The following is a 25,503-nucleotide window of genomic DNA, read 5'->3' as shown; positions in this document are numbered from 1 at the left end:
AGTCAGTGGATGCTAGAAAGTAGAATCGCCCCTCAGTTTGGCATGCCCTAAAAATTATTTCACCAAAATTATTCTATTTTTGGTTTAAAGAAGTTCTGGAAATAGATCTTTCCCATGGCAGGGGGTGGGGGTGGGGGGGGGGGGAGAGTAGAAAGGGACCCAAAGGCATCCTTAAAAGAAAGGAAGTGGCCTTTATGGTTTCAAAAGATGATGTGTGTGTGTTTGTGAGAGAAATTTAGAGCACGTGCAAGCGAGCAGAGCTTGGTAGGTGTAAAGAAAGTAAATAACTTCCCACATTTTATAGCAGATTAAATTTACATTTTACTTAAAAAAGGGGGTGGAGGGAGACATACACAAGGAGGAAAATTGGGTGGGAAAGAACAATCTGAGACAAAGAAGTCTACAAATTTCCCTACAATGATCATTTTGTCTGCTGGGCAGTATTTCTCCTGCTGGCATACAACTGCTTACAATATTAACAAGGTTGTAGACAAAGGAACTGTCAAAGCTTAGGCCCAGACGGAAAGGAGAGTAAGTTATCATATACAATGTACGTTTACAGTACACAGCATTTTCTTTAAATGATGTAATGCAGTCGCAGGATGTTAACAATACTAACACGAGAATAATCAATTTTTTGTTATCCATGTACAGCAACTAACTGCTTTACAAAAAAGCAAAATAATACAATATATCATCACATGTATTTACAGTGTAGTAAATATACTTTTCTGTCAAATTTTACATAAACTATTTACAGGTGAATATACTGCATTAAAAAAAAGTGTGTGGCTGACACTAAGAGTGAAACTTTGTTTAAGTCCATTGCATAACATTGAGTAAAACATGCCTCATTATGGTGGGGCAAGGGGCAGGATGTAAAAACAAAACCAAACAAAACAAAAAAACCAAACCAAACTGAAAAACCCACAAACCATGGAGAGTTGCTGGCTTACATTTTCTCTTGCACTAGAACATAAGTTCCACGAAGGTAGAAGATAGTGTACTCTTTACTGCGGTGTCCTCAGTGCCTGGTTCAGAGGCTGGCAGAGCCAGCGTTCAGTAATGAACAGATGTGGACGGAGTGGAGGCCAGAGCACCAGCCACTTTCCCCAAAGCTAGTGAACTCTGTCTCAATGTTGGTGAACAAGGGCATGTACCTGGGATGGCGCACTGGAGTAATAGGGAGACTATACACAACGAAACACAACTGAATTACTGTTTCCTACTTTAAAAAGTCAGGAGAAATAGCCACAAACCCAAAACAAATACTTATATTCTTTATAGAGCTGACATCAAATTATGCAAACTGGGCAGCTTGCTCTGAACTTAAGAATTTCTTTTGTAGATAAATTACAGGTACAAGACCTAAAAAAGTGTGGCATTTCTCAGGGGAAGCATGTTGGTGAGAGATTATCTCATGTTCACCTTATTTACTGGAAAGCGAGGTTTTTCTCAAAAGTTAGAAATTCTGTAAACAATTTTAGTAAGTTTTCAAATTCCCAGGATATACTGGTCAAAAGCATTTTTTTTTTTTTTTACCTTTCAAAGAAGGCTCAATTTTGATTAGTGCAGCGCTGATCATTTCATGAGGTACTTCAAGTGAATTCATTTCATTCATTACAATAGAGCAGGGGTTATTATTCAGGGGTCCACGGACCCCCAAGGGGTCTGTGGAAAGATTTTGATAATTCAAAAAAACATAATTCTTGTGGGGATGTGTTGGTGTGGGTGTGATAAATTTATTATACACAGTATAGTGTGGACTTAGTAGGTGTCTGTGGTTTCACCTGACAGGCAAAGGGGTCCGTGGAATAAAAAAGGTTAATAACCCCTGCACTAGAGGAAAATAAATAAATTTTAAAATATCACACTTTGGGAAACTCATTTTTTGGAGAGATCAGTATGTACAACAGTATACTTTTGGGAGTTTCTCTATTTTGATGGAAGAGGAATACAGCATAATGATATCCACTGTCCAAACCAACCAACAAAATAAACTACTGAGCCAAAATTATCAAAGGCTCATATTGCCTGATATTTCAGGAGCCAAGTTTGATATCGACACCAGAAGAATGGGGTTATGGGGGAACCAACACTGCCACGGCAGCTTGGCCCACTTGGCACAGGATTAATGATCTAATTCTAAACTCAGTTCTAGTCTTAGCTTCTTTATAGTCTTAATTGCTCTGGTATTATACACATTCTATCCTAATGCAGCCTCTACAATAGTTACAAAAAAAAAAAAGAAATTGTTTGGTTAATTGCACCTGCCTTTAATATTTTCCAATAATTCCATGTCAAAATCATTATTAATACCAAGGCTTTTCTTTTTATTTTGGCAAATGGTTCTTACTTTTCCCAGGACTGTAAACAAATTAAAAAAATTAAAATCTTGTTATTTCTGAATATCAAAAAGAAATTTATTTACATTAACATATTACACTGTTACTGTGTGGATAAATATGAAATGTGTTATATTATTAAAATCTGATCACTTAACTGTACCATTATTTATTGATTTAGCTGTGGAATTTAATTTACTGAAATCCAATAATAAAATAGCACTACAGGAAACTCCCCTCTCCCCTAGCTTCCCCACTCCCCTACCAAAGCCATTGCATCTTAATTTATAAAGGGGACCTGGGATTAGAGGGATAATGTCTCTTTCTAATAAATATGGTTTAGTCCTAAATTAGTAACCGAAACATCCAGATACAAATAGGTTCACTGAAGTCAAATTATTTTGCACACTACAGGTACCACAAGGAAACTGGGTCTGCATTACTTTGGAAATTCCAATGCCATGATAATCCACACCATTCAGTATAGCAGCAATTCTTACAATCTCCTATTGTCACACGAATGCAGGCTGACCCAAGTCTTTTCACAGTGATTAAATGCAATTCTATCATATATAATCAAATGTTTTGCTAAAGAGATTCCTCATTTTTTTAGACGGGAGGGAGAAGGGTCTAAGACATTTAAAATACATGTTATCAAAGAGATTTATGGTAATACACACGAAACTATGTTTCTTGGAGCATTATTTAACAAAATAAAAGTATCAGCTACTCTAAAAGTCACGTACCATTCATTCCACTTTGCTATGGAACTAATGCAGAAATCTATGGAAATTACCTCCTGGGAACAATTTTCTACACCTTGTTCACCGATTACCCTTTTCAGAATTACTTAGCAATCAAGAAGAAAAATGTAAAGTGCTATACTTAGTATAGCTATGGCTTACTGGGGTGGGGAAACTTTTAGCATTTTTAAAGATTAAAAGAAAACCAACTGAAGAAAAAAATAAACTAGTTTGGATGACTGAGTATGGACAGGGCGTTAGAACCCACAGCTTTGATTTGGTAATGTTAAGTTATATGTGGACAATGTTATTTTCCTGTAATTATTGCTAATACTCAAGTGTTAATATTTCTTAAGAATGCACTACAAAATACTAAGCCCTCTACCCCCCAAAGGATCTCGCCAGTGGCATTATGGTGGTGAAGATACTGAGGCTTGACTCCTACTGTTCCTTCAGTTTTGTAAGGTAAAAAAAAGTCCACAGCTAAAAGTCAGATTAAGCATACTGGGGTTAAATATTATTCCTCCCATAAACTTTATCTTGAAAACTATGTAAATAAGACTAACACTTTACTTTGTATGATAAAGTGAAAAAACAGAGAAGGAGAGTTATGTGCATTAAAATGGCTTTTGTGTCTGGCCATTAGTAGCAGTATTCAAGAATTCATCCTCTCTCAACAATTGGGATGTTCTCAGTTCATGTTTCCTGACCTCCCACTTTCTCTGCAGTTGTTCTTAATGCTTACTTAAACCAGACATATGCCAAAAGTAGAAGAAAAAAATGAAAGAAAAAGCAGCATATAATTTAGGCGCAATGCTTCCAAGAGTTGATCATCTGGCAACATGGCAGACTGGATGGGTTCATCATAAAACATGAAGTGCAGCATCACAACATGGTAGTGATGGGGCAAGGCTAGGGAGGGGGGTCACTAGTGAAGAGCCCATCTACATTAAGTCTGTTTGAAAAAAGAAAGAAAGAAAGCTTCACACGATCTTCTTAATGCTATTACGTTTGAAACTGCCAGCACTTCTTTGCTTCTGAACTTGGCTTGCGGATCCATGGCGAGTTCGTCCACTGTTACAGTGGCCAGTGGTGGGGGAAAGCTCAACATTTTCCTTGTCAATTCCTGGACAGAAACAGAGCAGCCAGTTACTCCCTCTCTTCCGGTGTTAAGTTCCAGGACCGAATCTCATTGTTTTTATAACAGATACAACCTGGCAAACTGTTTTTACATATTTCAGTATAATAATCAAATGCTAGAATGTTTCTAAAGGCCTTGCCACATGGAAAACCTTAACTTTTGTTAAGATTTGCTATAATAGCAGAAAAACAGTACAAGAAAAAAGAAACAGGAAGTTGCAAGGAAAAGCTAGAGGCAGGCAGGCTTCAGCTGGAAAGGCTAGCAACCACCAAGGAAGACGAACTCCTTCCTTCAAATCATAACAGACGCTTCCAGCAGAGGTCAGCTTCTAGCCACATATCTTTACTCATATTTGTCCACAGAATATACTATCCAGTTACAGAAAGTACTGATCTTTACAGAAAACTCACTAGTTCAAAGAAAAGTCAGATGATTTTAATAAAAAAAAAAAAAAAAATCATAGTGCCTGTCTCAAAAGAAACTCAAATATTAACTGAGAAAGTAATATACCATAAGGGTCATGCTGCAGAATCTTTGTTTTGACCTTTTCAACTATGGCAAGTCATTTCATTTCTTGTTCTGCATCTAAAACAGATACCTTTTTGTTTTTCTCAAGAAGGAGATTCAATCTCTAAAAGTTGGGTCCTATGATGAATTTTATAAATAATCTAAGTACTAACTTCAGAAAAGTAACCAGAAACAAAACAGATGTTTTCTACCCACCAGATTAGTAAAGATTATTAATTAGGTAAAAGAAGAACAGTTACTATAATCCTTGGGAATGTAGTGATTGGAAGGGTACATCAGGGGGTTTCTGGGGTGCTGATAATGTTCTGTTTCTTGGTCTGGGTGCCAGATTTTCCAGTATGTCTGCTTCCTAAAAATTCATTAAACTGTAAACTTGTGATTTGTATACTACTTTGTGTATTACACTTCAATAAAATTTCTCCCCTAAATTAGACCGATTATACCCACCTTTGGCATAACTACTGGTGGGAGAGTAAATACATGGAAAGCATTTTATTTTTTAAAAAATGTAAAGTACCAATTGATATTTATTGATACAGAAAGATGACCATCATTTACAATAGGAAAAAAAATCAAGTTATTAATATTTTAAATTTTCTTCTGCACACATATTTGCATCTTCTCTAGGACTGTTTTAAAAAGTGCAACAAAATTTAAAGAGGGCTGCTCATTTCTTAAAGGTTCCTTGAACTATTGCCTTGTGCATCTCTACAGGATAAAATTCCACCCATGGTCTTTCTTATCTCTATTTCCTATAGGATGCATTCTTCTGTCTCCAGCCAAAATGACTTGCTCCCTTATTTTTTTTTCCCTCCCTGCTTTATTTAGCACTTATTACATTTTGTCTACAGTATGACAAGTTTGCATATACTATGCCTTATTTCCTCTACTAGACAAAAAGCATCTTGAATGGCAAATATCATTCATCTTTTTTTTCATTTTTGTTTTACTATAAGATCTAGTGATGCCTTTTCCAATAAATATTGGGTTAAACTGAATGTTCCTGTTTTTTACTGTGATGGCTGGATCCTGGTAATTCATAGCCAAAACATGCAACCCTTAATCTCCTAGGGGTGATATCACATTTTTGGTAGAAAAGACGATTTTCTTCCCTTTTTAGCTTCCTTTCAGGTGAAAATATGGAATTTGGTAAATTTGACCTTCCGTTTCCTTTCATTTGCATATGGCTGACAAGTTCAAATCCAACAGTTCCTTATCTGGGGTCCCTTAATAGGAAATAAGATTAAAGGCAAAACCAGGACTTTAAAAATGTAAGGCTTTGAAACAACTTGGGAGCCGACCACCAGGAAGACACAACACAGGTTGGACAAGCACTAGGAGGGCCCTGGGAGTCTCTGCTAGCAATCTGCCACCCTGGGGCTCTTTCTTGGGTGTTCTTCAGTGCAGCTTTGGTACTGTGGCTCAACTCTGAGGGGAAAGGAGTGGCTCTGTTGCAAGGTAGCAGTGCTTCTGTCTGAGGACTTAGGGCCTGCTTAGTGGTATTAAGATTTAAAAATACATAAATTGTAGCCAAGTAGATTAACTCACTAGGATTAAAGGTTTCCAAAAAGAAGTGCTAAGTATACTGCACACCATTTGTGTTTTGTTAAGCAAATAACCTTTGAACTTCAATAAAAAATTTTAGAACTCTTATTTATCTCCTGATAAAAAGTTAAGGGTAAAAAGCAAGCCATAAAAACTGTATACATAATACCACCATACCTGGAAGGAAATGTACCAAAATGTTAATTAACAGTGTGGCTAGAGTGGCAGGACTATGGGTGATTATTTTCTTCTATTTGTCTGAATTTTAAAATTATTTTCTTAATTAGGGTAACTTTTAATTTAAAATGTTAAAGTATGGCTCTTTGGTAGCATCATTACTTATAACTCAAAGTGCTATCTGAGAGCTGGGTTGATGTCTTCTACTTTCAAATTCAATTTTCATGTCAATTCTTGTTTTCACATGTGTGTTTTCTTTCTACTTAAAAGTCACATGCTACAAGGTAAATGAGGCATGATGGTGATTCCTAAGTTTTACTTTGCAGCAAAGATGTTAAAAGTTAAGGATCAAAGGAGAAACTAATATAAAAATCCTGGAGGGTGATTTAAAAAACTAACAAACAATTAAAGTTGTATTATATTTACACCAAAATATAGCTTCTTGAAAGAAGCTAAGTTAGTATGACACAGAATGATTATATTATCTGTTTCTTGAATTTAAGTCTTTAAGCGTAATTCTTAATTCTGAGAATTTTGGTAGCATTCTTCTTTTACCCTCTAATATTAAATCTAGAAACCTCTCTGGAAGCTGGTGAAGGACGTGGTCTCAGCATTCTACAGGAAAAACTGAGATCTTCGTTTCTTTGAGACCTCTCTGAGGATTTGCATCTGGCCTCTCTCATGCCCCATAGACCTGGTTCTCCCTTCTGGTCCTCAGTGGGCACAAAAACAAAAATCCATGAGGTGACACAACCCCCAAGGCCATTATACAAATGAAATAAAGCTAAGGACTTTTGTGGTCCTGATCCACTAGTTTAAAATTTCCTACAGATCTGCTGTTGTCAAACGTGCAGCCAGGTACCAACATGCAGGATGGAAGAAGCTGAAAATTCTCTACAAGAGCAGGGTATGCTGAGTGTGCTTCAACAAACTGTGGTGGTTCCAGATAAGATAAGATCCTAAATAAAAGGTGTTAATTAAAATTCAGTAACTGAGTAAGTGGGGGAAAGAATTATTAGATTACATTGTAGTTATTTAAGTTAGAGTCTAACTCCCTTGCTAGAACATAAGTTCCTTGAAGGCAGGCCCCATGACTTCTTTATTTGGACAACTAGGGATATAGCTCTAGCCTAATATAAAATAATTTTTTAAAAGCTCATGTGTGTTGGCGGTGGACTTGGCCCAGTGGTTAGGGCGTTCGTCTACCACTTGGGAGGTCCGCGGTTCAAACCCTGGGCCTCCTTGATTCGTGTGGAGCTGGCCTATGCAGTGCTGAAGTGTGCAAGGAGTGCCCTGCCACGCAGGGGTGTCCCCTGCGTAGGGGAGCCCCACGCGCAAGGAGTACGTCCCATAAGGAGAGCTGCCCAGCGCAAAATAAAGTGCAGCCTGCCCAGGAGTGGCGCCGCACACACGGAGAGCTGACACAACAAGATGATGCAACAAAAAGAAACACAGATTCCCGTGCCACTGATAACAACAGAAGCAGACAAAGAAGATGCAGCAAATAGACACAGAGAACAGACAACCAGGGTGGAGGGGAAGGGGAGAGAAATAAATAAATAAAAAATCTTAAAAAAAAAAGATTCATTCATGTTATCACGTGTTAAAAAAAAAAAACTCATGTGTTTTTTTAAACACCAAAACAATTTCCCAAACTGAAGTCTAATATCATCAAGAAATAATAAACAGACTGAATCACTTTTAGTTCTTGAGAAGCTAAGGAAAAATGAGTTGGGTAATTGTGACAAGTTTTACTACAAAAATGAATGACTAATAGAACAAATGTAATATGAACTATAGTTAATATAATATTGTAATATGTTTGCATCAAAGGCAAAGAAGGTACTATATCAAGGCTACAGGTCAACAATGGGGGGGTATGAGAGGAATTTTTCCTTTTGGAGTAATGAAAACGTTCTAAAATTGAACTGAGATGATGACAGCACAACTCTGTGAGCCACTGAGCATACACTTTAGATGGATTGTACAAGGCAAGGGACTGTATAACATAGTGAATCTGTAGTGTATGATGGACTGTGGTTAACAGTACCAATATGAGAATGTTCTCTCATGAACTACAACAAATGCATAATACTAATACATAGGATTAATATTAGGATGGTTTATGGGAAAACTACAGCAAATATAAGCTAGGGTCTACAGTTAGCAGTAATATTCTGTAGATGTTTTATTTTCATCTATAAAAAATGTTCCACAACAAGGCAAGTTGTTGTTGGTGGAGTGATGCATGAGAACCCTGTACATTATGCAGTTGTGCACGATGGATTTGTAAACTCACAAATTCTCTAATTAAAAAAGAAAGAATGAAAGAGTTTTAATAAGCCAAACTTCCACTACCTGCACAGGGGTGCTAATTCATTTATTTGACTATGCATTGCTTAGTTTATCATGTATATAATATGGTAAACCTGTCAGAAGATTTATCTATTACATATGTAAGGCAAGCACATCAAAGGCTTGGCTATTACATATATGAGAACACAAATGCATCAGAAGTCTTGTTTGTAATATATAAAATATGGCAAACCTGTCAGAAGATGTAGGTTTGAGTTCTGGTTGGATCAGAACTCTGATTTAGTTCTATTTTTTAATCTGGCAATTAGGGATAATAGCAGAATTGCCTATTTAAAAGGATTGTTAGAAGAATCAGATAAGATAACCAATATGAAGACTTTTTGCACAGATAATAAAATTACTAACAAATTAAGAGGTTATTAATTCTTGAAATAAAAAGATCAAGTAAGGTACTCAGAGTTTTAGAACAAATGCCCAGGACTTGAATTTTATGTTAGAATTTGTACAATTACTGAAGTTAATGTAAACTAATCAAATATAGTACGTCTTCTTAGCAGAAAAGGCAATCAGTTTGTTTTTATGCTATATTAAATACATTCATGGAGGTATGTTTAATATATTTAGAAATATATACACACAACAGTATTTTTGAGCTAAAAACATGTAAGAGTAAATATAAGAATTAAAAACACTTTAAAATGGACTTTTGCCAATGGTCAACATGTCTTTTTCTGCTTAGATCTAATCTTTCCATATAAAAATTACAGAATAACAAAAGAAAAGGCATCTTTTATGAGACATGTATGTTACAATTTTTTATTTCATAGAGCTAATGATCACATGCTTTAAAAAAAAAAAGGTGATAGAATGGAGAGAAAGATTTAATACCTTAGAAAGCACTGAAGTTGGTTTTATATTGGGGGAAAACAAATATTTCCTATGCTAAAAAATTCTTTCCTGAGATCACATACCCTGCCTTCCTCTCTAGTAACTCTCCCTTGAGCTTTTGGTTAATCTGCCTTGTGTTAGTCCAGGGCCAGAATTGTATCTTCAGTGTTCAGGGTGAGTATAAGCAGCTCCCCAACTGTAAACAAGATACACATTGGCCTTGCAGCTACAGTAAGCAACCGGACCTTACAAAACGGTGGCTTTATAAATTCCTCAGGTGCCTAAGCCAGACTGTGCTTACAGGAGTTGGTGAATGAAGTCTCATGCTACGTGCCTATGATGAGTGCAAGATAAACAGTATTTTGTGCAAAAATGGCAAAAGTAAAGAGTACCTTGATGAGGGCACAGCTGAATGAAAACTGCTGATTTAGAGCAAGGCAGAGAAGCTTCACAGATACAGAATGGAAGAAAAAATAAAAGTGAGTGATTAAAATGAAAAAAGGTGAAATACGATTAGATACTGGATAATTATTACAGTTCCTGGTTTTCAGAAGGAATCTGGTTTTAATTATTGATCTCTACTAATTTCCTAAACATTACAATCTGAAAACAAATTGTAGATTTAAAAAATTTTACAGATTGAAAGTTTTTATCACCTTTATTAGAATCAAGAATTTTAAATCAAATGAAAAAAAAAATGAGGTGAATAATTAGCAGAAATTATACCAAGCAATTGCCAGCTTAAAAAAGACTTTCCTCCCTTAAATACAGGGTGATAAAAGAACAGAGAGAGAGAAGGAAAACAATTAAGAAAAGGTCTAGTGAAGCCGTAAGCAGCTCTCTAAAACAATAACAGCATTTTAGAGCTTTTAAGTAGTATCAAAATAGGGACCTTCATATTTATTCTAAAAAGGAGAGATTTTAATCATAATAAACATATTAGGATTATTACTCAGAGTTTTTTTTTTAAAGATTTATTTATTTATTTATTTCTCTCCCCCCCGCCCACCCCAGTTGTCTGTTCTGTCTATTTGCTGTGTCTTGTTTTTTTTGTCCGCTTCTGTTGTTGTCAGCGGCTAGGGAATCTGTGTCTCTTTTTGTTACGTCATCTTGTGTCACCTCTTCGTGTGGGTGGCGCCATTCTTAGGCAGGCTGCACTTTCTTTCGCACTGGGTGGCTCTCCTTATGGGATGTACTCCCTGTGCGTGAGGCTCCCCTACACAGACCCCTGCATGGCAGGGCACTCCTTGCGTGCATCAGCACTGCGCATGGGTCAGCTCCACACAGGTCAAGGAGGCCCGGGGTCTGAAGCAGGCACCTCCCATGTGGTAGATGGATGCCCTAACCACTGGGCCAAGTCCGCCGCCTACTCACTCAGAGTTAAGTCTAAGTTTTTAGAAGTGGTTTTGATGAAACATTCTTCTATGTATGTATATAGCTGTTAGGACTGTTGGTTTGGAATGCTTCTGATTACTAGCTGATCTATCCAACTTCCCAGGAGGGAAATTTGCATTATAGAAGTAAAGTGAGTGAATAACAGATTTAGACAAAAATAAAGTAGAAGAAGTAAACTTAAAATAATGAATAATGGGCAGCGGACTTGGCCCAGTGGTTAGGGCATCCGTCTACCATATGGGAGGTCCGCGGCTCAAACCCGGGGCCTCCTTGACCCGTGTGCAGCTGGCCCATGTGCAGTGCTGATGCGTGCAAGGAGTGCAGAGTCACGTGGCACTGTCCCCAGGTAGGGGAGCCCCATGCGCAAGGAGTGCACCCTGTAAGGAGAGACGCCCAGCGCGAAAGAAAGTGCAACCTGCCCAAGAATGGTGCCGCACACACGGAGAGGTGACACAACAAGATGATGAAACAAAAAGAAACACAGATTTCCGTGCTGCTGACAACAGAAGCAGACAAAGAAGATGCAGCAAATAGACACAGAGAACAGACAACCGGGATGGAGGGGGGGGGAGGGGAGAGAAAGAAATAAATCTTTAAAAAAAAAAAAAGAATAACTGAACAGTTCTGGCTCTAGAAAAATCACGTTACAATACTAACTGTAAAATAGGCTGATGAAAGAAAAAAACTAAAAACTTTTCTAGTACAAAAATATTAAAAACAGATCATGGGCTTATTTATTAAAAAACTATAACATACACCTTGTATTTTTTTTGGTAAAAATGTATTATAAAACTTTTGCTATAATTACGCCATAATTATGTCCCTTTTAAATATCAAAATACTTTACAGTATCATGTACAATAAGACAAAAGAAATAAAGCTAGTTATCTGTGTGCAGTTTACCATATTATTCTGAATCTATTTAAGGACCGGTATCATGCCCTATTTGCAACCCTGCTCCCTTGGGGCTGATAAGAGTACCTTGCATATAGTAAACAATGAATATCTGTAGACTATCCAGGATTCTGGTTACTCTCCATGAGCACTGTAATATTAATTTTATACTTCAGATCAAAGAACTTGTGTACTCAGAACTTATTAAACAACATGAATTAAAAGAAAGTAATTTTAGCTGAAAACCAATACTGAGATCCACAGGCAAAAACTGTCATGCCCCTGCTGGCCAGGGTTTCTTTTGCTTTGAATGCACAAGAGTATCTAGCATACACTTAAAAAAGAGGTGTTCAAAAGCTATTAAATTAAATTATAGTGTAAAAAATACAGAAGACCCTGATAGAGTACAAATGAAATGCCAATATCCTGGAAATGGATCTATTTAATTTCTTTCTAATAAGTCCTAAGTCCATAGAATTCCACCTTGATCTTTTATTTCTAGTATACTTACTCTTCAAAGTCTAAAAAGAATGCAGGGATACTTCATGGGATGCTTGGGAAATATCTAATAAGGCAAAGCTCTATGTCTATTTGGCTAAAAGGGCCACAGCTAACACAATTTTATATGCAATGAACTCTAAGTATAGTCCATTGGCTCCCCTGAGGCCAAGTTCAATATCTATTAGGGAGGAAACTCAGAAGGCAGTCATTTATGTATTTTAAATGTTGGCTTTTAAAACAATCCTCCTTGTGCTATAGGGCATGGACAAATAGGTCATGATAATTTATCAAGAAGTATGAAAAAAAAAAAAGAAGTATACATTTTCAGAGACAACTTCTTTAGATTGTCCACCACTTTTTCAAAAGCTGGTGCTGGGGAGCAGGTATGGCTCAGTGCTTTGAGCACCTGCTTCCCATATACAAGGTCCCAGATTCAATCCCTGGTACCTCCTAACACAAAACAACAAAGAAACCAATTCTTATTGGGGAGGAGATGTAGCTCAATGGTTGAGTGCCTGCTTTCCATGTACGAGGTCCTGGGTTCAATCCCCTGGACCTCCTAAAACAAACAAACAAACAAAAACAGGAAAGGAAGCAGATGCGGCTCAAGCAGATGAGTGTCTGCTTCCCACATGGGAGATCCCAGTGCTTTCTGAAAAAACAAAAACAACAAGCAAAACAAATGAGAATACCAACTCAGGGAAGCCAAGGTGGCTCAGTGGTTGAGCATCAGCTTCCAAATAAGAGGTCCTGGGTTCAATCCCCAGCTCCTGGTACCACAAAAAAACCCAACCAACCAACCAAACAAACAAAAAAACTCCAGGAGGATCAATAAACACAATCTACTAATTTTCTAATGTGATAAGCGTTAGTGTCTGAACATTATGAACAACAAATAACCCAGAAATAGAGAGCTCTAAGGAAGAAAAGGAGTGATGGAACTAAGGTAAGGCAAATTAGAAGTAATGAGACAGACAGACTGACAGAAGGGAGAGAGGGAGATGACAGCTAGATAGACAGACAGACACATGGAAGGCAATGAATGTGGTAGAAAGAACACTGACCTTGGTTCTATTTAAGAGCTGTGTGAGGGAAAAACTCACTTAGCTCTTCTAAACCTCAGTCGCCCCATTTTAAACAGGACTGTGAGCCTAGAACCAAATAGCCTGTATAGTTTCTCCTAGTTCCAAGATGCATCTTAGCATCTATGAGGGAAGAAAAATAATTCAGTCACTGCAATATCTGGAAGGAAGTAAACTTTAAGTTTTGTTATGGCTTTAATACTTGAAAAGCTGATAGTGGGGCAGGATTATAAGTATACCCTAGGGAAGTGATTCTCAAACTCTGGTGTGTGTAAGAATCACTAGTTAAATAAAACATGCAATGCTGGCTGGGCCCCAACCTCAGAGCATCTTATGCAGGAGGTTTGGGATGAGATTCCAGCACTTGTATTTCTGACAAGCTCCCAGATGATGCTGATTTTGCTGTTTTGGAGACCATACTTGGAGAACCACCATCCTAAAGAGTGACAGAGGGCAAACCAACATGGGTATATGGAAAAAAAAATTTGGGCTAGACTTGTCTTATTTCTTGGGGAAAAAAAGTATTATGTGAGTAGACATTGTAGTAAGGTAAATAAATAAATGCTGAATTAACTAATTTCCTCTGCTGACTAAAGCTTTGTTGTTGTCCAAAGCTTACTTGTTGGATATAGTTATTTTACACAATGGCTTATAACATATATTAGATATTATACTTGCCACATTCTTCAGAACTTTGCAAACTACATAGGTTTAAATGTTTAGGCAAAATTGGGGATTCTATTTAAGGGTCTTGAACATCATGAAATAGTTACAATGCATCATTTGGCTTTTTAAAAGAAAATCCATGCTAACAAAATAACTATGTATAATAATTTCTTATAGAATGAGGTATCATAAATTAACTTTTCAGATAATGAAACTTTAAAATTTTTAAATTGTAACTATTTCAGAAAGATATCTTTCTAAATAGAAAATAAGACCATAACAGAAGCTTCCTTCATTACTGTCATGATATGTACAAAGCAACAGTTCTGTAAAGAGTAACACTGTTAGGGTTCCAACGAGTTATGCGAAGCCCTTTAGCCTGACTGAATGAACCCAGACTTCTGTGGATTTGCCACTTCTGTTTTCTTGTTTTATCTTAGCGCCACACTTGTATTAGCTATTATTTCTCAGTATAGCTACGTCTAAGTTACATGTTGAATTGGTATACTTTTCCCACTTGTACCTAACAGTAACTCTACAGTAAGAAACACGTTTATGGACTTTAAGACGTTATTTTCTTGAGATAGCTTCTTGTCTGGCTGTTTATATACTCCTAGATTTTCAGGTTGGTCTATGGATGGTTGAGTCATTAGTGGCAGTAGGAAAGTGGGGGTACTATTAAAATTTGTGTAATTTTTTTTGAAGCAGTACGGTATACCAGAGACAGAGAAGCCCTAAGGGCAATGTGAGTGTATCTAGTAAAGGAGTTACAGTTCTGCTCACAGGGTAATGTAGCTTAGAGTTGCTCTTAATGCCCAAACTCTAAAAACTTATCAATCTTGGAGCACTATGTGAACACTCTAAACATGTCATTGTCTTAGTTACAACTTCTTTAAAAGTAGAAAGAGTAATGAAATTCAAATCAGCTACAAGGTAAAGAAGAAATGTAACGTGAACCTCATAATAAAAAGGAGAAAAATCTGCTACAAACTGGTAACAAGGGAATTCCTAATGTTGGTATATTCATATTGCTCAAATTTACATAATGATTGCATTTACTGACCTGGGGAATGCTGGGAAGTTGCAAGTGAGGTCATGGAATTAGAAAGGTTAAGGTTAGCAGTAATACTAAGCTGGCTCTGCACTGCAGGAGGATAAGGAGATGTGGGTGTCAGGAGGGACTCCTCACTGGTTTCTTCATCAATCCCCGGCAAATACGTGTCAATCAAGGCATCAAGAAACTTAACAATAAGCTCAGCATAGTCTGGGATTTGTGTTTGCTGTAATGGAAAATAGGAAAATATTTTAGCTCCATTCTTTTTTTTTTTTTTTGTAATCCCCTTTTGAAGTAAAAAAAAGATTAATTCATTGTTTGTTTGGGGCTTAATTTATAAATTTCTTCCTTTGTTTGTATCACCAAAAACGGCAGTAGAGTAATATCTATAGACTACCTTGGGACTTAACAAATGGGAATTTTATTCAGCTCATACTTCAAGCTTCCAGAGGAACATGCAATTACTGAAAGCCAAGTACAGACAAAGACTGAATTTAATCCTGAGACAATATAATCATCAGAAATGATGTCTCACCCATTTTCTAAAACAGAGCAAATTAGCAGAGAGCATCATCATCCTACTGCCATTTAGGGATTAAACTAACTAGACACTGTGAAGGTCTCAGAGGGTTACTGTCTTATCAAACTATAAAACTCCTGCATGACATATCTTTCTCTGTGACTTTAAGTCTGCTTTTTAGTGAAAGCCTTTGCATGTCAAAAGATATTCAGCCATTTGTGTCTGAACAAAATTACAAACTAAATACCCAGTTCTCAAAAATTGGAACAAGATTTAGCTAATTCACATTGATTTAGCATGCCCTATATCTAGAAATATGGGCTGGGAACTGGGGGGGGAAGAACCAGAAGTCCTGCCTTCAAGGAACCTCTATCAATTTAGAGAGACCATATACAGAGAAAAGAATTAAAAATATTTATGCAGCAGTATATGAACTAATGCAACTCAAAGAACAAACTGAATGGGAGCAAATGAGGATATATCCAGAGAGGAATGACTAATCCAAGAGGTTGGAAGGAAAATGCTTTCATGAGATAGATTTTAAACCATAGGTAATGCTCCTTACTAGTTGCAAGATACTTTAAATGTGTGTGCACTGAGATTATCAAATACATGAAGGACTGCAGGCAGAAAAGTTTTACAGAGGTTTATTATTAGAGGTTTATTATTGTTCCTTTCCTGAGTAATTAAGCCTAATTTGAGTTACTTTTTGTAAAAACTAATATATACTTTAAACATACTAAAGGTGCTGCCTTTTTAGGAAGAAGCTTGTGGAGAAAATTTTTTGATAAAATAACATATGCATTTATTTTGGTTTCCCACATATTGTGTACTCTTAAAGCAGGCATACTTATGCAGATATAAACTTTCGTTTTGTCAGTGGCAACAGAGCAAAATGCATTTCTTACCTTTGAAAAGGGTCCTGCAAAGCGCCACAAGCCATTAAAACCAAAACCTGCAACAAATCAAATGTTACTCTTATAACAAGCATGACATTTTTAAAGCTTAACAGAAATTAAACTGTATAGTTTATAACACCTAAAATCTATGCATACACTGAAAATATTTTCACTGGAATGTTCAAAACAGACTAAAACTTACTTAAAATATCAATATAAAACCCCATTTTAATAAAAAAGAAAGCTGTCAATCAGATACCAGGTAACTGATAATATCTGATAATTAGAAGACTCTGAAAACGGCATATAAAGAGAGAAGCCTAAAGAACCCTATCCCTCAAAGAATTCTGCAGTCAGTGCATTCTAAAACAGTGTAGACATAGTGAAGTCATCAATCATCCTTCTCCCTATATATTTATTTACTTTGCAGGTAAGATGTTTGATATTGTGGTGGGGATTCCTCATGGTACACCACACTCTGCACAATTCCATGGATCGGATTTAATAAATTTGGATCTTGGCACAATGACAACAGGGTGTTAATCTTAGAGTCCAACAAATTGTGCCTAAAAAATAAAAGCCAACAAGGAAAAAAAACATTTTTAGAAGAAAATTAAATGAAATATACACTTGAAAGCATATTTTAATATTCCTCAGAGCAATGTGACAAAATTAGGAGAGATGCATGCTTTTAATTTTCTGATACTTTTCTATGTTTTCCAAATTTTCTATAATGAATGTGTGTATGTGTGTGTTTGCATTTTCAGTTTGTCTTTTGTTTTGTTTTTGGTCATGAGGGGAAAATGGTAAAAAGGAAAAAAAAAACACCAATACTGTTATATAATAACATTTCACTACATTTGGTGAATTTTGGCTCAAGACAAGGTTGGCTTCTGTTTGCCACTTAACATGTCATAGGACTATTTTCTTTCAATTACCTGTTAATGTAGGAGTTAAAACTAAATTTAATATTAATCAGTGCTTAATAAATGCTGAATCAGATTGAGTAAGGAAAGCAAAATTAATATGGAGGGAGTGGAATATACAATGCAATTCAACATAAGAAGAAATGAATAATTTCTAATCCAGTTATATTCTACTAATAAAAATAACTGAGAGCTAACTATTTAAAATTCTGAAACTTTAAAATGAGATTAACCCAAAATAAGGAAATATTGGCATTACAAAGAAGGCTTAGATCAGGAATAGAATTTCCCAGGTTTATTTAGGTTATTTAGATCTGAACAACATTTTGAGACTGATATTATTTTAGCCCTTAATAAAGAATAAAATTCACATCCAAAATAAATGAATTTTGTTTTCAATTAGCTGTAGATAAATAGGAATGCTCTACTGAAAAAAGAAACCAACATAGTTATGCTAGTTTAGATATAGCAGTCTAACAATTTGCTCCTAAGTGAAGAAATGAACAATACTCATCAATACCATTTAAAAAATCAACAGGATAAAAAAATGTTTCACCCAATAGGCCAAAACTAGTCTTAGCTACCATTAACCCACTATCTCTAACCTAAAATCACCATCACACCATTTCATTTTCTCCTCTCCACAAACAGTGAATATAGGAAGTATTGACTGGGCCAATACCTTCCCCAAAGAGTTTAACCTTCCCCAAAGAGTTTATGAAGCATATGACTTCAAGACAGGTACAAAGGTTAATGAAAATCAAAAGGAGATACTTACACAACTGGAAAAACTTTGGGGAAAACAACACTGGCTTCTGCTAAGTATTCATAAAGGATTCGTTGATCAAATTCATCCGTGGTATATTTTACCAGGGTAGCCTGCGAAGATGCAAAAAAGTAAACAAACAACATTTTTACTTTGTGATTGAATTATAATTTATTTTGGTGAGAAGCAGCAGACTGTCTTCTTTTCACATTTTTAATATTTAAGGGCCTTCTAAGAGTAGACTGGAATAAACACTTAGAAGGAAAAAACAAACAACAACCTTCAAAAAGCAAAAAAATCTTACTAGAACAGTAAGAAGGAGGGCTTGGATTTTTGGATCCGTAAGTACTTCTTCATCCAAGAGAACATTTGATTCAGAGACTGAAACTTTACGTAAATGCGGGTGCTGTTGTGATGAGGAAATCCTTTGAGTTTCTGCAGTAAGATATGGATTACACAGTAAGCTGTACCAATTGAATATACATGTTGTATACCACTTTACCTATCATATTTTGATGTTTACTGCTAAAAACGCAATAGCTTTTGAGTACACACAAACATCATAGGGTGACTATTTACCTATACAAAAAATTTGGCTGTTTACATTATTGTATAATTTATATTTATGATGACTTTTTATACAGATTCCAGGATAACTGTCATTTTAAGGACTGTATAGCTTATCTTTCAAAAAAAAGAGCAAGTTTTTATATTTACCCTAAAGATTCTAAGAAATGGTTGGAGAGTAAACATGGCTTTAATGTAATCTACCAATTCATTTCAATGATTTATATCAATTATTAACTTTGTTTCTCACCCATTTCATAATCAGTTTCTGCTACTCTCCTCATTTTGGGGGGTGTTGTGATCCCCGATTCCATTTCTTGCCTTTTAGGAGCTTTTGTATCTGATATTAAGTGATCAAAACTTTTCCTTGTTCCTATAAACAAAAGTTACAGAATACGGAGGTTATTAACTACAGTGTCTGTGATTAGGAATATATTAAAAGAGAACACTTGGATGTAAAGTGTTTAAGTTTTCACTTAAGGACCGAAAGGAAGCTCAAACATATCCCCAGAGCAGATTTTTTCCCCTTTATTCTCCATCTTCCCAAAGGAGCCTGGCCACACAGCTTTCTATTTCAGGAAAGGATGTACCTTACTGATCCATATTAAACTGAAATTACATTCATTAAACTGGAGGTAAACCAAATTATCAAAAAGCACAATTGTTGGGAAACGGACTTTGGCCCAGTGGTTAGGGCGTCCGTCTACCATATGGGAGGTCCGCGGTTCAAACCCCGGGCCTCCTTGACCCATGTGGAGCTGGCCATGCGCAGCGCTGATGCGCGCAAGGAGTGCCGTGCCAAGCAAGGGTGTCCCCCGCGCGCAAGGAGAGTGCCCGTGAGGAAGGCCGCCCGGCGTGAAAAGAAAGAGCAGCCTGCCCAGGAATGGCGCCGCCCACACTTCCCGTGCCGCTGACGACAACAGAAGCGGACAAAGAAACAAGACGCAGCAAATAGACACCAAGAACAGACAACCAGGGGAGGGGGGGAAATTAAATAAATAAATAAATATTTAAAAAAAAAAAAAAAAGCACAATTGTTGATAATAAATATAGGGATATGCACTGTTCAGTAGCAAAGATGAACTACGTCTGAATGGCATTTTCAATTTAAGAAATTTTGCTGATGCCATGATTAGTTATTAACATATGAGAAACTTCCAAATGGGGCAAAGTCAAAGTTTGATTTTAATTCTTAAAGCTTTGAAGAAATATTTGTGTGCTTAGAAGTACTATGGAATAGATACATTGAGATGCTTCAAAATAGTAAGTAGTACTTCTCCTACTTGGCTTTGAGTTTCTCTAATTGTACATTACAATAATTTTAAATAACTTCCTCTTATTTAAGTTAAATGTATTTAAATCAGATTTTTGGAACTTATGTATTATTGTTCTTCATATTCAAAGATGGTAATTTCTTGATACAACTCCAAGAATTTGGAATACTTTTGATAGTATTATTTTTTAAAAAGCCAGAATTGAAGACAATAATAAAATCTGACAATTGAACACCTAAGAAAAATGTTTTACTAACCTCAAATATTAATACTAATGAATATATAATCAAGTAATAAATATCAAGACCAAATAACTTAACATCCCAGAAGGATCTAGTCCAACCTGATCATTTCATGCACTTGTAGCTGAGGAAGCAATTGAGTGACTGACCTTGAGGTTACACGGCTAGGGACCTAATTAACGACTAGATTAAAAACTCATTTTCCAACAACTGGTATGTACTTTTCATACTGCACGATATCAGGGCACCCTGTCTATATGTTTAGTTTTCCTACCTTTCTTATGCTTCCTTTTAATTTTACTCTATACATTCTTCCTGGGAGATATCCTTCCACTCCCAGTGACAACTATCGAAGTGTTAGTGAATTCAAAATATACCACTTCTTTACATCTCTCTTTCTGAATTCCAGATACATCCTTCCATTTATCTCTTGGATGTATACTCCTAGATATCCTTAGAGGATCTCAAGAATTAATTTATCCTCTACTGCAAATATATTAGTCCTGATCTTTATGAATGGAATCGCTATCCCAGTTTTTGAAGCTAGAACCTTCTAATATCCTTCACAGCTTTCTCCCTCCCCACTTATCCCAATCAGTCTAGACACTAAGTCTTGTCCACTCTTCTCTAGAAAACTATCTCAAACCTGCTTCCTCTTCTCCATTACTTTTCCCACTACTCTTGCCTTAGTGCAGACCTATGCCATTTTTTTGCCTGGACTGCTGCAACAATCTCTTTATTGGTCCCCTATGCTAAAAATCTCTTCCTATTTCTCCACATTGTTGCCAGGAAAATTTTCCTAAAAATAAAATTTGTTTATGTCCCTCCCCTGCTTAAGGATCTCTGCTGGATAATGATAAATATATAGGGTCTTGCACAATCTACTTCCAATCCTACATTTCCTACCCCATTCTCTATGATCCTAGATGTAGTTACAACTAATGTCTTACTATATGTGCTGGTTGTTTTTCTTGACTTCTTCTTTTTTATGCTATTCTTCCCTCTCTTTAGTGCCCTTCCTTTTCCTGTGTCATCTACTAAGTCTTCAAGACCCAGCTCAAACTTCCTCTCTGTTCCCTAGATCCCTGTCCAAAGAAGACTACCCATATTACTTTAATAATAAACTGATGAGTCTCAGTGACCAAACTGTGAGCTCTTCCAGGGCAGAGACCATATCTTTTTTTTTTTAACTAGCACATGGGTTGAATGAAATCAATACTGCATTTTATCTGAGGTTAGTTTTTCATCTACAATCTCCTTGACATGAAAATATAGAATTACAAAACATCAGGTAGGCAGGAAACTCCTAGATTATTTATGTCAAAATATTAATGGAAGGGAACTCGAACAAAAGATAACAGAACTATGTGACTAGTAATAGTGATTAACATTCGTGGCTTCTATTTTCTTTCATGGTTTACTGACAGGTTATTTCACAGTTCACTGACTGCTCATTGCTTTCCTTATGAATATGAAAATTGTCTCAATTCCTAAACATACTCAGATATGCTTGTATGGACAACTGAAACACACTGAGCCAGTGTTAGCCATACTGATCCCATTGTATTCCAGGAACAATTAAAACTTTATCCAAAGGAGTACAGGGGCACCTTTGCAATTTCTGAGTGGTGAGGTGGGATCAGTGGGCACTTTCATTAACTTTCAGTTAATGAAAAGGAAAAGGGTTTCGCAACATTTTAGGTATACTTCTCATTGACAAATGATGATGTAATTGAACAACCTTAACTTTCAAGAGTCATATTATCTTACAGTATTATAAAAATACATTATCTTACCTTTTTGTCTTTTCAAAGAAAAGATGACAAATAGAACTATTACAGCTTCATACCATATTGATGTATTTTGCTCTGAGATGATTACTTTGGAAATATATCATTAAAGGCCCTGTTTCTGAGCACAGCAAGACTCTTCCTTACTTGTAGGCATCTGTTGTCTCCCCAACTCCCATTTCTCTGCTGTCTGGCAGAGAGCCATAGCATTTAGTCTAAGAATTGAGAAAAGACTTTCAAGACCCCATCACTATTCTTCTATCTTAAATGGACATGGATTAACTGATGGATTAAAACAGAAAAGTCTGGTATCTTGAACACTTTGAAATAATTTTCCAGGAAAGGGAGGAAGGGAAGGAAGAAAGGCAAGGAAGGGAAGGAGGGAAGGAAGGGAGAGAAGGGGAAGGAAGGGAGGGAAGGAAGGGAGGGAAGGAAGGAGGAGGGAGGGAGGGAGGAAGAGAAAATTCTACACAACAAACTAACCAAGCAACTTCTTAGTGTTAGCCTGGGAAGGCTGTCCCATGTCCAAGCTCATGGATTTCCTTGCTCGTGGACTGGTTTGACCCACGGTTGGATAAGTGGCTGCAAGGTACCCTTCAGAACCTTTAGGAGAGGACCATGGTTGATTCTCCTTGAGTGTCCTGAGAGATTTAAATAAGAGAAGAATTAATTAACAAGGTGACCAACAAAGGCACTGCTTGCCCCTCCCGAGTGTCTGTTACATTTCCCAGTAAGAGCAACGAATTAATTTTAAAACAGCACTTTAAAGGACTTTAGGGTACAAATGCTTAGTGTATCCCCAAGAAGTATTGATAATCTTGCTGCAGTATAATGTACATAATATTCACTGAATGCTCGACGGAGTTGTACTGCAATGATTTTTTTTTTTTAATTAGGGCAAATCAAGTCTAAATAGTCAACTGTATTCTTGGTTTAAAAACCAAGAAAAACAACCTGAATTTACATTTTGACATGGGAAAACAGGCTAACGCACTTTTCCCCATCCACAGCAAAAAGGGCAAATTTCAAACAAATATAATCATGTTAAAGACAAAAGAAAAGGACTATCCAAAATTAAGTATGCCTGGAAACTCTTCTGTACACCCTGTTAAAATCTCAGTGAGAAATTGTTGAAAACTTTTTGTAAAAAAAAAAACAATGGGATTTTGATAAATTCAATGATACATGCTTTACAAATATATTACCTTTCTATGTTCAACATTGTATCTAAACTTAAAGATACATTCATTTAATTGAAAATATAGAAAAACACTCAAATAATACCATAATCAGGGAGCTTTTCATGTAAGTTCTCTATGTTACACTGAAAAATGTACCCTCTAAGACCAAGTACAACAGTGGATATAATTTGATTATCTTATCTAAATTTGTACCATAGAAAAATTTTTAATAGCTCTAGTGTGATACGAGTAAATACAAATGTCTTGGCATAGATATGTTCATTATATTTCATGTTAAGTTTTTTTTACCAGATCCTTTCTTGCAACCCAGTACTTTAAGATCATCTCTTCTCATTATTCAACTGGTGTGTGCTTATGAGAGGCAAACTAATGTTCACACTAGCCCAGTTAAGACTAACAAAAATGATAACTTTCATATTATTAACACGTATGAAGTGCTACAACTTGTAAAATGAGTTTTTGATTTACACATTCTTCCTAGGTTATCTCTAGATTCTCCTCTACATTACCCTCAAGATTACTCTACAATTTGCCTCCAGTAGCATAGAAAGTTGAAACCTGATTATAATTATGGGAGAACAAGTCTACTTACCTATAGCTTGGGTCACCATGATGAATAGGATATGTATCCATAGGAACATTCTCCATTGAGATATCAGTAAGCAGCAGAGACTTTCTATGTTTTAGGCTGCAGCGACTTCGAACCTCCTCTGACACTGTGAGTAAGGCTAAAAGAAATAAGAAGACAGATTTAAAAATTTAACAAATCACAAGTGTGACTTAAAAACAAGATACACTTAAGAGTCTCCTAAAGATGATAATAGCAGGTAAATGCATATGTGGAGAGCCCTAGAGACTGTGAAGTTAGATTTGCTTACATTAAAGAGTTTAATAGTCTATTCTGAACCATATATAAACATGAAATACACAAAGAAATTTAATAACCAGGACAAGTTTTACTAAGTCCATTTCTCAGATGAGGAAAAATGGCGCTGCAGTGCTAAATGATTTACCTAAGGTCAAATGATTCAAATAAAGAAGTTGCCACAACCTGAAGTCACTTACTATCAAATGACTATATTAAAGAAATATATTATACATAAGTGCTAAGTGTTGCTGAGTAGACAAACACAAAATCAGGTAAGAGCAAATAAGGAAGTTTAATGGAATGGCAGGATAGGGGCTGATATTCCAGGTAGAACAAATGGCATAAGAAATGAATATTATAGAGTCAGAAAGTCACTTGTAGGAGATTGTAAGTAGACTAGCTTTAAATAGTGCATCTGTTTGGAGCAGTAATAAAAAATAAGGCTTACAAAATTTAAAGAAAGTGGAAAAATCAGAAGAGTTGCTAAGGGCCTAGGATTCTAGGTTGAGGGGGTCACATTTTGACAGACAACAGGAGTCACTGTAGTTTCTTAATCCAAACATGACCAAGGGAACACTTTTCAGATTTTAATGTAAATTCTTTCATAAATTCTCTCTGGCAAACAACAACACAGGACTGGGCTGTATGTTCTACCTGGCCAAGCAGTCAGCTTATAGGACCTCTTGGTATTTGTACCTTTTTGGGAACAGATATAGATGTGGTAAGACTAATTTTGTCTATTTTGTATTTTTACCTGCTAAATAAGCCACGCTCTGGGTATTCACCTCAAATTTGTCACATTTTCTATGTTTGTTAACCAGAGTTAGCAGTGTATGCAAAATTCTGACTGTTCTTGCAACAATAGCAGGAGAAGGATGCCTGTACCCTACAAACAAACAAATAAGAAGTTAATTCATTCTTTTAACAAGTATTTGTTGTGTTCTTATTCTGTGACCAGCAACTTTGCAAGGCACTGAAGGAACATATAAAGGAAGTGTAAGGGATAACTCCTGCCACCAAGAATTGACATTTAGGAAGATAAAACATACATATGTGAATAATTCTCTAAATACATATATGATTAAGTACCAACAATGGGTAGGGTAGAATAATGTTCCCTAGAATCCTAAGGTGCCTCAAAGAGAAGAAAATTAGGAAGGATAAGTGTTTTAGA

General features: G+C 36.2%; 1 protein-coding gene across 13 annotated transcripts in view; it reads right to left on the bottom strand.

Annotated features, from left to right (window-relative positions):
• Window positions 1-296: 296 nt before the first annotated feature.
• The window catches only part of NF1 (neurofibromin 1), a 298,008-nt gene continuing 272,801 nt past the window's right edge, over window positions 297-25,503 (bottom strand). For 11 of the 13 annotated variants that reach the window (XM_058283832.2, XM_058283828.1, XM_058283823.2 and 8 more), the window contains 10 exons: window positions 25,084-25,215; window positions 24,054-24,189; window positions 22,743-22,900; window positions 19,204-19,326; window positions 18,691-18,821; window positions 18,399-18,499; window positions 17,118-17,260; window positions 16,704-16,750; window positions 15,285-15,501; window positions 297-4,214 (listed from right to left, as the gene is read on the bottom strand). In XM_058283832.2, coding sequence (XP_058139815.1) covers window positions 4,072-4,214; window positions 15,285-15,501; window positions 16,704-16,750; window positions 17,118-17,260; window positions 18,399-18,499; window positions 18,691-18,821; window positions 19,204-19,326; window positions 22,743-22,900; window positions 24,054-24,189; window positions 25,084-25,215 — 1,331 coding nt within the window. In that variant the 3' untranslated portion in view covers window positions 297-4,071. The remainder of the gene's footprint in view (window positions 4,215-15,284; window positions 15,502-16,703; window positions 16,751-17,117; window positions 17,261-18,398; window positions 18,500-18,690; window positions 18,822-19,203; window positions 19,327-22,742; window positions 22,901-24,053; window positions 24,190-25,083; window positions 25,216-25,503) is intronic. The other 2 variants (XM_058283835.2, XM_058283836.2) reach the window with 1 other exon arrangement.

The sequence above is a fragment of the Dasypus novemcinctus genome, chromosome 21 (assembly GCF_030445035.2).
Source record: "Dasypus novemcinctus isolate mDasNov1 chromosome 21, mDasNov1.1.hap2, whole genome shotgun sequence".
Classification (NCBI taxonomy): Eukaryota; Metazoa; Chordata; class Mammalia; order Cingulata; family Dasypodidae; genus Dasypus; species Dasypus novemcinctus.
This window is presented reverse-complemented; position numbering and strand designations above follow the sequence as displayed.